At 37.7% G+C, this 18,385-nt stretch overlaps 1 protein-coding gene across 2 annotated transcripts in view; it reads left to right on the top strand.

The window, feature by feature from the left end:
• Window positions 1-18,385, top strand: part of SKAP2 (src kinase associated phosphoprotein 2) — a 175,487-nt gene that overhangs the window by 120,444 nt on the left and 36,658 nt on the right. For both annotated transcript variants that reach the window (XM_019639956.1, XM_019639955.1), the window contains exons 7-9: window positions 248-372; window positions 1,247-1,310; window positions 1,663-1,800. In XM_019639956.1, coding sequence (XP_019495501.1) covers window positions 295-372; window positions 1,247-1,310; window positions 1,663-1,800 — 280 coding nt within the window. In that variant the 5' untranslated portion in view covers window positions 248-294. The remainder of the gene's footprint in view (window positions 1-247; window positions 373-1,246; window positions 1,311-1,662; window positions 1,801-18,385) is intronic.

The following is an 18,385-nucleotide window of genomic DNA, read 5'->3' as shown; positions in this document are numbered from 1 at the left end:
TCTGCAGACCTCTTCTCTGGTTCCCTGAGAGATATCCTTTTTAAACCCAACAATCCCAAATACTTCTATGACTTTAGAATTAAAAGTGATATCTAGAAACATTATTTAAACATTATACTACAAAAGCAGTATGACCAAAAACTACTGTTTCCCAGAACTGACAAAGAAAATCTAAATAAGATAATCGACCAGGCATTTATACTCACTGTTGTAAATGAAATTCTGACTTTCTTTTTATCTTCAACAGACAAACAACAGAAAGGTGAATTTGCAATAGATGGCTACAATGTCAGAATGAATAACACTCTTAGGAAGGATGCAAAGAAAGATTGCTGTTTTGAAGTCTCCGCTCCTGATAAACGTGTCTATCAGGTTGGAGTTTTTATGTTGTTTTGAAATTAAGTTGATAAAATGTTCTGATTTCATTTATAAAGACATTAACATTTTGTTAAAACAACTCTCCCTGACATGTTAGTAATAAAGAGAATACTGGTTTTTACCCATTGAACGTGCACATAAGAGGTAATACATTTATAAAAAAATTTCAGATTAGTAAGTGATACCTTCTTGAAAGAGAACAAGTGAATATGTAATTTATCAGTTACTTCACATGTTGCATTTTCTATCTACTTTAATAGAACTGTGTGATTTCTTAAAAGAATTACCTAGCAGAAAGAGTAAAATTATCAAACGAAAAATATCAGAGTGTTAATGCGTATTGTATTGCTTAGGCTTGTGGGATTGAAAACCAAGGTAAAGGCACTTATCAGCTTTGCAATTCAAGAGCTATCAGCTAGCATCAATATGGAATGTATGTTTAATAAGTTTTAAATATCTGAGATTGCAGTTGAAAGCCAGTTAATTAAGTTGTCAGGTAGTGTGTTGGAATCTGACAAGAACATTTTTAAGGAAACTGTACCCAGCAGTCTAAAGAAATTCATGGGTGTCTTCTAATTGTCAAGGGCAAATTTTGTTCATCAGTTCTGTCTTTGACATTGATGAAGAGAAGCAGCTTTTTTTCCTGCACAGCTGCCAGCTGCTGATCACAGTTTCAAATCCATCATCCTCTGCTTCAATTACGTAAATTTGTCAAAATTAACTGTACATTATAAGAAGCATCCTTGCAAGAAAAGTAGTACTAGACATGAAAAGAATTACTAATGATCTTAAAGAACTGATAAGAACGTGACATACCTTTCATTTCTACTGTGGTGATTTTTCTTGTTATTGTTTGTTTTTTTGTTAGTTCACAGCAGCTTCTCCCAAAGATGCTGAAGAATGGGTACAGCAGCTGAAATTTGTATTGCAAGGTAAGAACGATGCATTGAACCAGCTATTGCAGTCTCTGGATACTGACTAGCTGAATGATTTGGATTTTCATGTGTAAAAGCTTATTGAATTTCTGTGAGAATGACCACAGGAACATGACTGTATTAATGCAGACCATTGACTTTAGATTTGCAAAAGTATTCTATAAGTACCAACTGGCAACTTTGAAATTCACATATTGGTGCAACAGTCAATTTTAAAAAATGTTTTAAGTTAAGGTGATTGCATGTAACAATCTTGCGACTTTGGAGGGCTGCATTAATGTAGAAAATAGGGTTTTGAAAACCTCTTTTGCATTCTTTAAAAATGTACCTCCTGAAACATGTTTTGTAGATATGGGATCTGACATTATTCCCGAGGATGATGATGAAAGAGGAGATTTATACGACGATGTTGATCATCCGCTACCAATCAGCAGTTCACCAGCCTTCAGCCAACCAATCGATGATGAAATTTATGAAGAACTTCCAGGTATTTCTTGTCTGGTGAATAATTTAAGGATTTTAGAGCATTTTATTTATTTATTTTTAATGTCATGAAGTTGACAACTTGAGTAGAAAATGATGAGCTATGAAGAACAAGGACAAAGAAAATCTTCAAAACTGTTATTTTATGAAAATGGTTCTGCTTGAGGTATTTCAAGTGAGTGGATGTACACTTATGAAAAGTGAACGGAATGTTAAAATGAAGCAGATACAGTCCTAATCTCCTGGGACTTTTGGCTCATTAGCATTGTTTATGCTACATAATTTTTTAATTAAAAAATTGACTTGCCTTACAGTTTTTTCCACCAACTCACACATCATTTTTTATTTATACATCTTGGAACTTCCATTAACCAGAAGTTCTGTGCATACCCCATATGTCAACAGCTTCTGCCTCATGCATTCCTCCTTGCTGTAGTGTGTGGCGTTGTCTTGGAGGAATATTGTTGAACTATAAACAAAGGGCTTGTAAGGCTTGAAGTTTTCTCATTTGGTGTTTTATCCTTGATATGAATACGTTTTCTTATTATACATTTTCAGGTGTGGTTTAGTGTTTATATGCCTCAGTGTCGATTATGTAACATAAAATTGCCTATTAGCTGTTGACCTGTGGTTTCGAGGGTCACCCTAAAACAGAAAAACAGGCACCTGGAACTTAGGATACTTAGAATATGAACATATTCAGGGAATTATTGCATTACTAATACTCCAGGTTGAAGCGAGCCTTTCTCTGGCTATTAAAAAAGTCGGTATTTAGAGAAGGATAAGGGCTGATAAGCAACGTAAGTGAGATTTCACTAACATCTCATGTAGAGAGCCTATTTTTCTCTGAATAGAACAATTAAATAACATAGTATAAAGCTTTAAAATTGATTTGAAAAATATTTAAAATGCTCCAATTTAATGTACAAATGCTATTTTCAGTGAAGTCATGGAGCATAATAACTAGCACATGGACTTCCGAGTCAAAAAGATTAAATTCTGGCTGTACCATCTAGGTCAGTGACCTTAAAATTCCTTCTAATATAAAATGGGAATAATATCATGGGCAAGGGAATGAGGTAATGGATCCAAAGCTCTTACCACAGTGCTTGAATCATAGCAAGCCCGAGATAAATTGAACATCATTATTGTTTTCATTGTTGTATCTTTTTCATTGCTATGTTCTTGTAAGTGCTTGTATGAAGGTATAATAATCATTTTCTGAACAAGTAAGAATTAATGATGTTAATGGTATCATAAATTCAAGATCTAAAAACTACTCAAAGAATGCATCTACATATGGTCTTTTACTACCCTAGAAGAAGATGATTAGTATAAAAGCATAATTTTATGGGGAATAGTAATCTGTATATTTCTGTTATTTTAATGAGCTAAATATTTATAGGTCCTTCCTTTCTGATTTACCTTATGAAATGTCATCTGCCATAGCACCAGTTCTCCTCAAGTAGGAAAGAGTACTCTCTGACTGCTTGCTTTTAGGCACTCCATATCAGTAATAGAGTTATTTTAGTTGATAAAATGTCCGTAAGAGCTTGTGAGAATGTATACTGATGTGAAATAGGAGAGTGTTTACCTTTAAACATGCTGTTACTGTCACAGACATTATTCCTTTCAAACCCTGCAATGAATGGGTTACGTTACAATCATTGAACTAATTGTTAATTAAGTTTTGCATTTCTTCAACTTGACCATTCTCTCCCCGCCCTCCCAGATAAAATATTGGTAAGGAATCAAGATCAAATATTCATAGTCATTTTCATAACAAAGACCCAAGGAACATCTTCTATAAGTAGCTTGACATCTTAGAAATAGGAAATATCTTTTATTTTCTCTTATTACAGATGTTCTTCATCATTTTTATTTTTTGGCCTGGGGCCATATAATTGTTGGAAATAACTGGTTACCCTTTAAGTAGTCTTATTTCTTGCTGTGCGACTGGAAGAAATCGAAGCTGCTCTGGGAGTCCTTGGCCTCTGCCTGGGATCCCAGTTGCTGTACAAAGTGATTGAGTTCGATAGAGCCTACAACTGTGCCCCTGGGAAGGAAGCTGGTGTAGGCAGCTGTGGAATGTCTAGTTCTTCTTTCTTCCCCAGTGGAGCCCAGACCCACTTCAACATCTGCACAGTTCAAGTTTGTTGAGTTTGAGCCAGCCGCTACAGAGGGGATTTTTTCTTAGTGAAAGCCCTGTGGTTGTCTCTTAGAGTTAGAGCTTTTGTTGGATTAAATATCTACAGCTAGAAAGGTACCCTTTTCCCCTTTAAAAAATAATTTCGCTTTCAGGATAAGAATTAAGCTACTTGCTTTCATTTCTGTAAAACAGGAATATAATTTTGAGAGGAGGTGAAAACAGTGGAAAAGCAGTGAACACATTTACAAACTGTTGGTCTTTTTCCAGTTCTGTACAAAGAGCTGCATTTCTGAGAAATCTGACTGATTAAATTCCCAGAATTAATTAATACTACCATTTCAACACAATTTTCTGTCAATTACATATAGCTGAAAACTAACCCTCTTAGTTGAAAGATGAAGCATGTAAATGTGTTTGAAGAAACATCTAAGCAAGCATTCAACATGTTACTTTGAATCACAGGGTTCTTTTTCTGCAAAAGTAAAAGCTCTTACTCTAATAAATGTATTTTTTAATGTAAAATAAACCTGCAGTGTTTAAGTCTCAAGAGTAAGGAGAAGAAAACATTGTTTAAAAAATTGTATTGCAAAATATCCCTTGAAAAATGTTTATAATTCTGTGGGAGTGTAACTAGTTTCATTGTAATTGTTTTTCAGTTAGAATATTCTAACTTTATTACAGCAGCTTCTCTTTAATTTCTTGTTCATTAATTTTTAACTAACTTCATAAAAGAATAAGAATATATATGTAAGATTTCTTTGCGTTTAGGGGATTTGTCCATATGTACAGAAGAGTTGGGGGAATGCCATTCCTGGGGAGTAGTCAAGGTATTTGGCTTTTCTTCAAATACCCTAATGCACCTTTTATGTCTTAGTATCTATTAGCATAGGTCAATCAGGTTTGCTTACATTGTGATATTACTAGAGTATGTTTGTGCTAATATATTGATCAAAGTGTATTAAACGGTTTCATAACACAGTAATGAGATCATAATTTCACAAGTTATTGCTCATTATTTCATTAAAAATACAGAGGAACAGTTCTGTTTGATTTTGAATCTTGAAAGGGGAAAATAATACTTGGGAAATTGCTGTAGAAATTAACCCAGCTTGCTCTTCTCTTCTAGTTACCATGCCACTTGCTTTCTGTTTTTTCTTTAATGTCAGGAAATGATGCTGAAGCAACAACAACAAAACAATTTTTCTAGCTGGAGACTGAATAGAAGCAGTCCAGTAACAAGAATGGTAACCGCCCATTAGCCTATTAAATCTGTAGCTTTCAGGGGAATCGCATTTGAAATTCTTCTGGCACGTGGATTAGAGGACAGGGCAACAGAAAACAGGAAGACGAATTTCCAGTTCCATTAACCTAGGTTTTTGTTTTTTTTTTAAAGATTTTATTGGGGAATTGGGGGAGGTGAACAGCACTGGGGAATCGGGGGAAGGGGAACAGACAAGTTGCTGTTGTTTTGTTCTTCACTCTGGTTGTGGAGGACGTCGCTTCACTGGCCCAAGTTGGCACCATCATTGCGCTCTTCCCAGGCGAGGCAGATCAGTTGCCGGCCTCTGGCATCTTAGCTGTAGAGGGCAGTGTCACTGGCTCTCATATGTGGGATCCGAATGGGCCCTCTGGCATCCCAAGCCAGTTTTTAACCAATGCGCCACTCGGCCAGCCCTGACCTAGTTATTTAAAGTATTAATTCTTTTTTTTTCTTTTTTTTTGTAATGACAGATTAAACTATCCTGAGCCAGAAAAGGATGTTTTTATCCTTTGGCCATCAATTGCATTTTAAATTTATTCAGTCCAACTCTGTGTATCGAAAATGGGATATAAAGCAAAATGCAGCTATAATTTTTTTCAATGAAACTGTGATAAATGCATAAAAAAGAACAGTGTTTGGGTACTTAAATGTGGAGTAGTCTCTTGCAAGTGGACACAGTGGTAACTTAATAAGTGATTACAATCCCTGCGACCCACCCTCAATACATTTTAGCTTTATTTTCTTGCTGAATAATTATCACTCATATTACCAAGTTAATATCAAGATTATAGGGGATCCTGGAGTCTCCGGTATTAACATCATTATAAGTTATGGTAGGTTGTGGTTTCTCCAAAGAAATTTTCTCATTACTTCTTTAGAATGCAATGTAAAAATACCAGTGACTTTCACAGAACCACATATATTCAGAATTTTAATATTGTTTGTGCAGGCAGCCTGCTGGCATTCTTTTTTCTCAAACTATGGTATTGAATTATAAAGTTATTAAGTGTGGTGATAGAGTATCCTAATATATGGTATGGTAAATATTTTTTTCCAAGTAGATAACTAGATTAGAGTCAATTTTTTGGGATGGTGTTAGCTCTGAACTCTGCTGAGAGGGTTATCTGAAGTTATAGAATAGAAGGAAAGCATTCATAAATTAGGGTCACTGCACACATCTAATTGTTTATATTTTTATCTTTGCTGAATATAAATGTGATTTTAGTGTTCTTGATAGAGTTGCCTATTTCATACTATTGCATGAATCTTTGGAATACATTGTATCTGTCATATAGCTTTTCTCTACTTTACTGTTGGCATTGCAGATGAATTCTTGGCATTATAAGAGTTGTCTAAACACATGTTAAACCCCCAAATACCGGTCTGTGTGCACGCGAAACATATTTCCATTAGTAGAAATATAAACTAATCCATCCTTGCAACTTGGAGCTACATCAGTGGTTCTCAGCCAGGGGAGATTTTGGTTCCCAGGCTACATTTAATGATTTAATTAATGCCCAGAGATATTTTTGGTTGCCACAGCAGAGTGTGTGTGTGTGTGTGAGAGAGAGAGAGAGACAGAGACAGGGACAGAGACAGAGACAGGGACAGGCTTCTAGTGCATAGAGGCCAAGGATGCTGCGAAACATCCTGTAATACACAAGACAGCCTCCTGCAACAAAGAATTATCTGGCCCAAAACGTCAGTAGTGCTGAGATTGAGATGCTGGCACAGGGATGTATAATATACAGCTTTTGGTTTATTATCTTTTTATCTGCATCTCCTGAGTTGCAAAAACCCATAATCCACACTCTGTGTGAGAGTTTATTTTTATGGACACAACATAGGTTTCCTCACATACAGGAAACTAGGATTACATAGAATGCCTCTGGATCGTAGGGACCACCTGGACTTACCTGTCACTGTTTCCTTCAGCGGATTGAAGTTCTATCAGTCTTAGAGAAAGGAGAAAACCATGAAAGACAAAAAAGGAGGGAAGCATTTTCTCAAGCTACAATCTGTGAAGGAAGAGCCTTTTTTGATATTGTACACATGTGTCTTTCTTGTATAGGTACTTGGTTTATAATATCCTGATAGGGTTGTTCTTTTGAGGCTGAATTGAAAGACCTGTGTGCCAGAGATTGGACCTTCTATAAAGGGAGTCCATCCTGGAAGAAGGCAGAGCTAAGAAATTCCAGGGCCACCTGCAATTTGACAAGTAGCTTTAAGAGGGGAGGAAGCCCTCTTATGGGACTTCTCTCCCTCTTGGGCCTGGATTTTAAAGAGATTAATGGAGGATGGCAGGCAAAATGGTCTCTGTCCCTGGAGGTCGACCGAGAGTCACTGAGGCAGCTCTAGAGGGGCTTGGTGAAGATGGGCTCACCTGAGTGTACTTCACAACACGCCACATGCGATGGTTCTTTATTATTCTTCGTTCATTTCCCTTTTGCTCTTGCCGAGTCTTAATTTTTAATCTTTATTTACAGACAATACTTGCTCACTGGAACAACCGTATATCATTCACCCCCCAACCTAAATACACATTGTTAACAGTTTGATATGAATCTTTAGTCTTGTTTTGCCCATTTACAAATATGCAAATGCATGTACAATTTTTAAAAAATGAGATCTTTTTTTCCCAGTTACCTCCTTCTGCCCTTTTTTTTATTTCCTTTCCTTTCATTTTCTTCCTACTCTCTCATGACCTGCCTCCATTTCTCATTCTTTTATTTTCCTCCCTCCTGTTTTCCATTTCCATCCTTTCGCTCTTCCTTCTTAATTTCATTTCCTTCATTCCATACATATCTTGAGCACATATTATGTGCCAGGCGCTATTGCTAGATGCTAGGAATCCCTTGGCCATTCCTACACAGGCCTTGTTGTGTAGCTGCCTCTGTCCTCTCTGGCCCAAACCTTGACTTCTACACACTTAATCCCTGTGTTTATGTCTTATGTATTTTTACTATATTCATGTCATGAGTTTGTTGTTTTTGCTTTTCTGATATAGGAATCCTCTATTCTAGCAGATAGTACAAATATTAACCTTGTGTCAAAGCTATTATGAAAAAACTATGGTGACACCTTCTCTCCAGCCATTCCGCCACTTTCCCTCCTTCCCTCCATCAGCCTCTTACCTGCTGGCTCCACCCACAGCCTCCACCCACAGAATACCTTTCCGTAGATCTACGCCCAGTAAATGGCCGTGGTTGAGAGCAAGGGCTTTGGAGGCAATCGCACGTTGCTTTGAATCCCAGCTCTGCGCCTTACCATGTACTTTAGCCAGAAGAAAAGTAACCACAGGAAAGGTGGAGAGTACAAGAAACAGCGGTCAGCTAGGTAAAATATGTCAGTAACTTTAACTATTGGTGGTTTTGAAATAAGCTTTTTTTTTTTTTTTTAAAGATGGGTAAAACTAAATTTATCTAATAGTTAAAAAATCAGCTGGGACAAGATGGAGGCGTGGGTGGTGAAAGCATGCTGAGTGTTGTCTGTTCAGGAGGAGGCAGGAGAGAAACACTGAGCAACTTCCGTCTCTGCTAGGAAACTAGGAAACGCATGCCGAAATCTCAGAATAAGTACTCAGGAAATGGAAATGTAGTCTCGGGGTTCCCAAAGCAGCAGAGGGAAAATAAAAGGTGATCACAGAAAAAAACTAAGTCCAAAAGAAGGCGGGCAAAAAGTAAAAAGGAGCAAAGAGAAAATATGATAAAAATAAGCCCCAATACGAAAGTAATTACAATAAATGTAACTTGATTAAACCACTAAAAGACAGAAATTATCATATTGAATATATTTTAAAAAAAATCTAGCAACATTTTTCTTACAGGTGATATACCTGAAACAAAATCACATAGCAAGTTTCCAAGTAAAGGAATGTAAATGAATATGCCAGGCAATCCTATCTACAGAAAGCAAGTATAGCAATATTATGACGAGACAATATAGAAGATAAGGCATAAAGCAACAGTAGGACTACAGAATGACACTACATAATAATAGTAAAAGAAGGTAAAGCTTAAATGCATCTAACTATAAAGCACAGAAGCAAGTAAAATTTTTTGAAGCCACCACAAATTGAAATCTATAGAGCAAAAACTTATAAGACAAATCTGACAAATCCTCAATCATAGTGAGAGATTTTAACATACCACTTTTAGAAACTGGTAGACCATGGAGGCAAAAAATTAGTGAGGATATGGAAGATTTGAACCAAAAAATTAATAAACTTTAATCTATCTGAAAAGATAAGAAAGATGTATGTTCTTTTCAGTACACATAGAATATTCATGGAATTGACTACATAGAAGTTCACAAGTCAAATCTCAACAAATTTCAATGAATCTCTATTGTACAGACCCTGTTTTTTAATTACAATGAAATTTCATGAGAAACCAACACTAAAACGATAGTTAAAACTACCAGACCCCCTGTGTTTGGAGGCTGAAACATAAACTCCTAAAGAGCTCGTGAGTTGAAAGAGGAAATCTCAGTGGAAATTACAAAATATGTAGTTCTGAAAGACAATGAAAACAGCGCAGATAAAAGCTTACTGCCAGGTGCTTTACCCGGAATTTCGAGGGATATGGTGGTGAGCAAGACAGATGAGAGAATTACCCCTAAAGAACTGGAGATGGGAGAACAATCTAGAAATTAGTGATTGTTTGGATTATCTAGCCACCAAATTTTAAATTTGGGGGCTCACATTTATGTTTACAATGCCTAGGGAACCATGAGAGTGCATATTAAAAATTCTGAACCAGAAGGTAAGCAAATGTCAACCACTCTAATCAGACTAAAATGCTAACATTTATAAAGCAGGACTAATAGGGCTGGGCTAGTAAGATTTTTCTGTGAACCTCAGATGAAGAATCCTAAAACTGTGCCATAAGGTCAAATACCCACACTGTAGGTTTTGTATCTGTACCTGAGTACTTTATCTTTTGGCACCAAGAAATCTCAACAGTTAGTTTCAAGGCATAGCTTCAGATCACCTTTGTATCAGAATTTTTAACTCGCATCTTCCTTCCACAGATATGATTTGCCCCCCATGTAGAATATAAACAGATCAGAGCCAGCTTTTGCTTTTAATTCCTCCATGCATTCAGAAGACAGAATATGATAAAATTTGCATTCAGAAGACAGAATATGATAAAATTTGTAGCGGCTTCACAAAAATCTACTTGTTTCTTTAGGTCCCAGAAAAAATACACACACACACACACACACACACACACACACACACAAACACACAAAACACACACACACACACACACACACACACACCCTCCCCTCCCCCCGGTCCATGAACACACAGACTGCAGCAGGAGCGCATCAAGCTCCAATATTTTTGCAGATAGGTCAGCTGGGAATATCAACTTCCTAAGAGTACTCAGCTGCTTACTTTAAAGCCATGATTAATAAGAATGGGCAAGTTCAACAAAATGTCAGTGATAAATATAAGCACTCTTCATATCTGGCCTCAGCAAGTGCTGCAGTTGAATAAGTGCGAAGCCTACAATAAAGTGGAAGAAAACCAGCTTAACGTAATTAAGCTTAAGTGAAAATTTCCCTTGATTTTGTTTCAAATTAAACATTCTTCTATAGATTTGTTCCTCTTTATTAGAACTTCATTAGAACTCTTACAAAGAAATAACAACTCCTTGTATCTGCTGATCTTTAGCCTCTTTGTTCCTTATTGCAAGAGTTGAGGTGGGGCAGGACATGTTTCTCACAGATGAACAAGGAAGTTTAGGTGCAGAGTGGCATTTTCTAGCTCCGTTTGGAACCAGGTCCCAGATCTCCTGCCTCCTTGTCCTGGGCTCTTTCCACATTCCTCATCCCAGGGTCAAGGCGCTAGGACCTAACGCTGCTTCTCTTTAGCATTAAGTCCTTGGGAGAGCTCTGTTTGTCCCCATCTCCATTGTCTCTTTACCTGCTCACTCCTTAACCCCTGGCGGTTTGGTTTTCTATCCTTTCCCTTCACCAGAACAGCTTCCTCAAAGTCACCAGTACTCTCCCAGCCACCAGTCCTTGTCCTCAAATTCATCTCTGGAAATTTTATTTTACTGGTCACCTCTTTCTTCTTGAACCTGTCTCCTTCTTTGACCGTTCCCATTTTGTTTTCTTGCTGCAGATAATATTTATAAATAAGCATGTCAGCACTGTTTTAGATTCCCTCATCTCCTGATGATCGTCTCAAATTGTTTTGCTCTTTATCCTTTATTTCTTTAATAGTGAAGCTTTTTGTTTCTACTTTGTCTTTTCTTCTCATCATTTGTTCTTATTATGCATTTAATTAATTGATTCAACAAAGGTTTATTGAAAGTCCATTATTATGCCACATTCTGTTCTAGTGTTTGGGGGTTTGGGCATAAAAAGGCAGAGCTGGTGGTCTCTATGACGATAAGTACAGGGTGTAGTAAGCGCTACAAAGATAAGAGGATGATGCGAGAGCCGTAACCATTTTATATTCTACGGTCAAGGAAGAGGTGACGTTTCAACTGAAACCTCTTAACCAAAACTGGCAAACACAAAAAGCCAAATGAAGCACCTTCTAGGCAGAGGGAGCACCAAGTGCACAGGCCCTGAGGGGAGAATGCTGAAGTATTCAGGAAGCAGGAAGAACCACAGGTAGCCTCGCTACCTGTTAGAACCAGTTTGGAGAGAGAGGCAAAAGCCGGGTCAAGCAGGGCCTTTGTAGGACAGAGCTGATGTTTAATGCGTCTTGTGTGCATAGATAACACATGAGAAATGTACTGAATTACTAAATGAGACTGACGTGTATAAATTATGTGAGATCGCCCGTGTATATCAAGTGCTGTTTAAGGGTCCTATGTGACCACAAATTTGGATTTTCAGAGCTCTTTATCTCTTTATACTCTCCTTGGGCAATGTTAAGCCTTTTGGTATGACTGCACACATATGGTTAGAGCAGTGGAAAACATCTTCACTTAGTAACTAGTTCATCAAAAGAACTTAAAAGATGATATGATGATAATTAGAACAATAATGTCTCACAGTATGTGTCAGGTATTTTCCTAAGTGTTAACTCATTTAACAAGCATAAGTATTTTATGGCCTAGCTACTTTTACTGTATTGTATAGGTGTGGAAACTAAGGCACAGAAAGATCCAGTAACTTGTTTAGAGTCCCAAGCTAGGAAGTGGTGAGACTGAGATCTGACCCTGGGCGTGCTGACTCTGGAGTTCAAGCTTTTAGCCAATAGCTAGACTGCCTCGCAGCAGAAATGTGGCGAGAACCCTTTGTTCTTAGCTATCAAGTAAGCATTTGCTGGCACACAAGTACCAGAGATACCAAAAAGGACAATATGCCAACATCTGCATATGTCGCCTCTCCTCTGAGCTTTGGCCTCACATTTCAAGTGACTTTCACCCATCGTGTCAAACTTGTATCTAACATCAAATTCACCATCTCTCTTACTAATACTATTCCTCCTCCTTTTTTTTTCTGTTTCTATTAACAGCATCAATAGCCATGCACGTTTAACAAAATAAAACAACACTCAAAACTATCCTTGACTCTTTCCTTGATTTCCCTCCCCCACCCCGTCCAATCAGTTGCCAGTTGTCACTGATTCTGCCTCCAAAGCATCATTCATCCCTCTCGCTTCACTCGCTCAAGCTTTAATGATTTCTGGATCATTATAAGAACCTCTAAGTGCTCTGTTCACTTCCTGTGTGTGTGTGTGTGTGTGTGTGTGTGTGTGTGTGTGTGTCTCTCTCTGTCTCTCTCACCAGCCAACGTGATAATCTGCTCCACACACTGCCAACAGATTGATCTTCCGAAAACATAACATGGCCACATTAATCCCTTGCTCAATAACCTTTATGGGTCTTCACTGCCTAGTAAATCAAGTTCAGACTCCCTGGGCAGGCCTGAGCCCCTTCCACGGTCTGCCTCACATCTGCCTTTCCAGCCCCATTCCTGTTGCTCAGGCCCCGTATGCTCCAGAAAGACTGAACCCGTGCCCACCCCTTAGTCCTGCCCTGTGCTTCACCTCAGTCCTTTCATCACCTACACAGCACTAGGTGCCTTGTGCTAAATTAACATGTTGAGTTAACGAAGTAATTAGAGGACAAAAATTCACTCAAATAGTATATAAATAAAACTTCTGGTTAATTTTTTCATTTTTCCAACTACACAATCCACGACAACTCGACCATATTTTCTAATGTATCTCACTATCTACAAGACACAGAGTAGATGCTAAGATGATGAATAAATAGTCCCTGTCCTCAAATATGCTATAATTTAATCAGAGAAACAGGTATATGCATATCTAGCTATAGGAAAAACCAAAACTAAACACATAGAGATAGATCCATCAGCATGACCTGTATGTCTGTCTATCTGTCTAAATCAATCTCTATCACCTATCTATCTATCTATCTATCTATCTATCTATCTATCTATCTATCTATCTCTGTGTAAATATCTATGTATCTCTCTATCTATCTATCTATCTATCTATCTATCATTTATCTACCTATCTATCTATGTAATCTATCTAAATCACACTCTTACCAATTCCAAGGTCCAACAGTGTTACTATACACTTTGGCCATATTTTCCTTATTTTCCCCCACACCTATTATAACCACCCTTTATATATATAAAGAACCTTTATAGTCACCCATCAGAAGCAATTAAAATACCCTTGTTGATTCTGTATGTTTATTACACCATTGCATAGTATTGGTATATAGTACTTGCTCTAAACCCATTTAGGTGGAACCTTTGTGGTCTAACCATTAGAAACAATTACAGTATTCTTGAAGATTGTGTCTTTTTATTGGGCACAGTATGGTATTTTTTAAAGTATGGAATGGTATAATAAACACAATATAGTATTATGGTATATTACTAAATACAGCTTTATAATATATCCTTTACCATTCTCGGTATTAACACTTTTATTAAGAATGTCTCATCTGATACTAGGAATCTGATGCATATATAAAATAATTTAAAACCTTTATAAACTGATGAATACTTTTTCATTTAATGGGGAAAATATTTTCAAGAAAGACAGAAGCCAGAAGTTTCTTAAGGCACGTCTTTCAACTGCTCCCAAATGTTGAATGGCTCTCCACTGCCCACAGGATGAAGCCCGTCCTCCTTACTTTGGGGTCCAGAGGTCTTCCACAGCTGACTGAAATCTCACATTCAAACCCAATCCCTATTACACTACAGCAGCTCTCCAGTTTCAACCAGCCGACCGACTCTTCATTCTCCCCTACACGTCCCATACATTGCCAGCCTCGCATTTTGGTTCGCACACTCCCACCTGAATGGAATGCTCTCTTCTTAGTTCAGTTTCTAACCAGATTCTCCCCACTTTCCAGGCCCAGGCCAAATCCGTATCCCCAGAAAAGCCTTTTCTGCCCATCCCAGCATGAAATGAGCTCTGTGTCTCTGAACTTCGATAGCACCTTTCATTTGAAAATTAATCCCACACAATGTTGTGACATTGTGTGCTGTTATCTAGCATTCTCTAAATCTTATAGTAATGTTTTACTTTTCATGTGATTATTTATTCAGCAAACAAGCAAATGGATGGATCTTTATAACTTATCTTTGTTATATTTACAAGCTCCTTGAGGGCAGGGACCAAACCTTGTATTTCTTGGCAACCCCTAGAGAACTCATTTAAACGCCTTTCTCATAAGAAGTCAACAAAGAATACCTGAATAATGTAGTCTGTAATTAGAGGAGCCTGAAGTTAAATTAGGAGAAACTCTCTCTATATATATGATGATTCTTTTCCTGATAACACCAGTGACTGCAGAATTCTAAAAGAATGAGATAACTAAATAGCATATTATGAGTGGTACATTGAAGTATGGCTGATCTCCCAAAACCTCATTAAAACCTAACATTACGGTTCCAGCGAGCGTAATCTCAAACAAATAAATGTATGAAATGGAATACATTGAGTGATGAAGAGCTCTAATACCATCAATCTTTTGTGCCATTAAAGAGAGATCATGTCCTGGAGCAGCAGGACCAACCCGAGCTAACCAGTTCCCTGTGGTAGGTCCATTGTCTCAAGCAAGACATTTCCCAGGAAATGACCTTCTCCTTTGCTTCCACTCATTCATAAAAGACCACAGGTAACGTAGGTTTAAAGAGCACGGGACCGTAACTATGATTTTTAAAAGCCGACACGCGCAAGGACAAAAATCAGAGGGCTTCATGCAACTGGTAAGAAAATAATGAGCTTCATGTTTAAAAATAAACTCAGATATGGGAAGTTGCGTAAGCAGCTAAAAGGATGGTGAAATAAAGGTTAAGTAAGAATCAATGATTAGAGAGATGCTTGGGGAAAGTGTTTAGAAAATTATAGTTCAAGCCATTACTTTGATTCAGTGGGCATGGAGGAGTCATTGGAGGGTCTCGAGAACAGGAAGGCGGTGGTAAAGGTTCGCTTTGCTCGCTCCCAATGCCTTCTATTAGGCCCTTGGTTTCCTTTCTCCACTCCACGCCCTTTCCTTCAATTAGGCAAGCTCCTTTTCTCAGCCCACTGTTTACATGTCCTGCTCTGCATTTCACATTGCATATTACACTCTCATACACAGATAACCTCATTTCACTTCCCTGGTCGGCCTATGTTTTCTTTCTGAAATTACCTTACATCTCAGTTCTTCCTGGAAACCTAGCTTGATTACGTAGGTCGAGGTGAAAGTCATCTACACCCATAGTGAAATATAACCTTTCCCTATACTGCTTAAGATATAACTGTAAGAGACAGTGACCCCAAAACATGTAACTCTCTAAATACTTTAAAATATGTGAGTTCTGAACCTAGTTGTTTATTTAATTGTTCCTGAGAGCCCAGCATTCATTTAAAGGTATTCTGAAGAGATCATTTAATATTCTAATAAGTGAACTGTAAAGAAAGGATGAAAACCATGAAACATAAAATGAAATGAGGAAAGGAAAAAACCCCAACATTTATGAAAGTAATTCAGTTATTCATTATTCATGCCATAAGTTATTTATTATCAATTATTCATGCAACATATATTCATTAAGCAGCTATTACATGTCGGCACTGTGCTAGGCACTGGGGATGCAGGGTGGACCAATATAACTCAGAGTTTGTTAAGTAGAAATATAAAATATAACAAATAATAAGAAATATTGTAGTTTCGGAAAAGTTATCAGAGGCTGATAAGAAACAAAGATCAAAGCCACGTCTATGCCAGTAGCTGAGATACCTGAAAGGACCCATTTGTTCAGTGCTGCGCACACCCGATGAGCATGATATGGTTCTGAACACTACCTAAAGGACATCCCAACGATGAAAGTGATGTGGCTGCGGTCAGGGTGTTTATTAAACGAAGACCCTTTAAAGAATGTTTAGCTATACCAAGTAATTGGTATATTTGGAAGAGGCCAGGCTATAGCATATTCATGCTATAGGAAAAGAGGGGCATTTGAATTCATGAAAAGATTTAAGAAAGAGTTAACAAGAAAGAAAAAGACTAAATACAACTGCCAAGCCCCCTCAACATTTAAACCAATTTTTTTTTCTTTGTCCCAAGGACAACAACAAAAATGACTTTCCAAAGGAAGTGGTAGAAGAAACCCCATTGCTTGAGACATTAAAAACCAGATGGTCCAAAGCCCCAGAAAATATTCACGTGGGATCAATCCTTCACTGGGTGAAAGCAAAGGGACCAGACAAGTGCGATTTTTGTTTTGAATCTCTAGCTTAGCAATGCTATAAAAACAAAGAATTACATCTCCTTGGACTTTTCCTTAATTTCTTAGCTCTTCGCTGTGCTCTTACAGCACTCTGTGCTGACTTCTCTTAGCAGAGCACACAGGAATTGCCTGGTTACTTGAGCGTCTCTTCTGCTAGCCCCCAGTCGTGTGAGCTTGTCTGGCTTTCTCCCTTCCCCTGTGGGAGTGCTCTGTGTCCTGGGTTCTGAAATGCTCCTGTACAATGGTTTTGCACTTGCCTCTCCCACAGCCCAGGAGTTTCACAATTTTCATGTTAAATGTCTCGCCTTGGGAATACCACATTTGAAGATAGTATCAATTTAGATCTCACATTGTACAGGCTTGGAGTTTTGATTTCTCACAGGAAGCCCTTTCCTTCCTCCTCTGACTTCCATGGTCCAGAGCCCTGGAAAGACAAAAAGCCTCCTTGTGGCTTCCCTGGTGTCTTACTGCCAGCTCTCTGCTTCTCATGGCCCCGAGGCCATGTCTCCTGTATCCCTGAAGATGTTACAACTCCAGCCCAACCCTGCCCTGCAAAGGGCCAGTATTCCCCTTCAAGCAAGTGGGGAGAAACAGGCTTGTGTCATCCTAGTTGACCATATTGCTAGAGGTTGAATTTCTCGCCATCAGTAAGCCATTATTGCAAAGACACTACAGTAGGGACATAGCTTAATTATAAGTGCTTGATTTATAAACTTTAATTCAGGTCAAATAAACAAAATTGTGTATATGCTATAGGCAAGGCTCTATGCTAGGTGTCTGATATCTTCTGTCTCCTGCGTACTAATAGGCTTTACACTCTTAATTACTTCTTGACAAGAAGAAATTATTGTTGAATTTATGAAGGAAGAGATCTTAAATGGGTACTGAACTCATGAAGTGAATGATCCTCAATGGTTGCTTGTTACTATTTAGGGGAAAATGACATTTGTATTCGTGTATACAAAGAATTACTCAAAAGTTATACCAAAGTCGAGAGCCATCCAGATCCAAATGTGTACCTTGGTTTTATAAGCTAAGAATAAAACGTATTTGCATTTGAGGTCATGTTAAGTGAGGTTAATGTTGGTTACATGAGAATATCTTAGAAATGGGGTTGGCATTCCTATCAAATGAAGTCCTTCTAATTTACATAAGGTATTTTATTCCCTATGCCATCAGTCATTTTCTCTCCCAGAGTGTCAGATCAGTTTTTGCATTATTGATTTGCAAAACTTACATGACATAAACATTATGTGACAGAAGTTGTTTATTATTAAGAGAGAGAATATCATCTCCAAGGAACTTGTCATCTGGAAATAGGAAAAATCACACAAAGTAATTTTATTTGTATCATGGCTTTTTTACTGTTGGCTACATTTGTGACAGCGGATTTCATATTAAATATTAACCATATTTTGTTTATGCTTGAATGTGTTATAGTCAGATGTA

The sequence above is a fragment of the Hipposideros armiger genome, unplaced genomic scaffold (assembly GCF_001890085.2).
Source record: "Hipposideros armiger isolate ML-2016 unplaced genomic scaffold, ASM189008v1 scaffold_47, whole genome shotgun sequence".
Taxonomy (NCBI): Eukaryota; Metazoa; Chordata; class Mammalia; order Chiroptera; family Hipposideridae; genus Hipposideros; species Hipposideros armiger.
The sequence above is the reverse complement of the archived record's forward strand: the minus strand, read 5'-3'. Positions and strand labels throughout refer to the sequence as shown.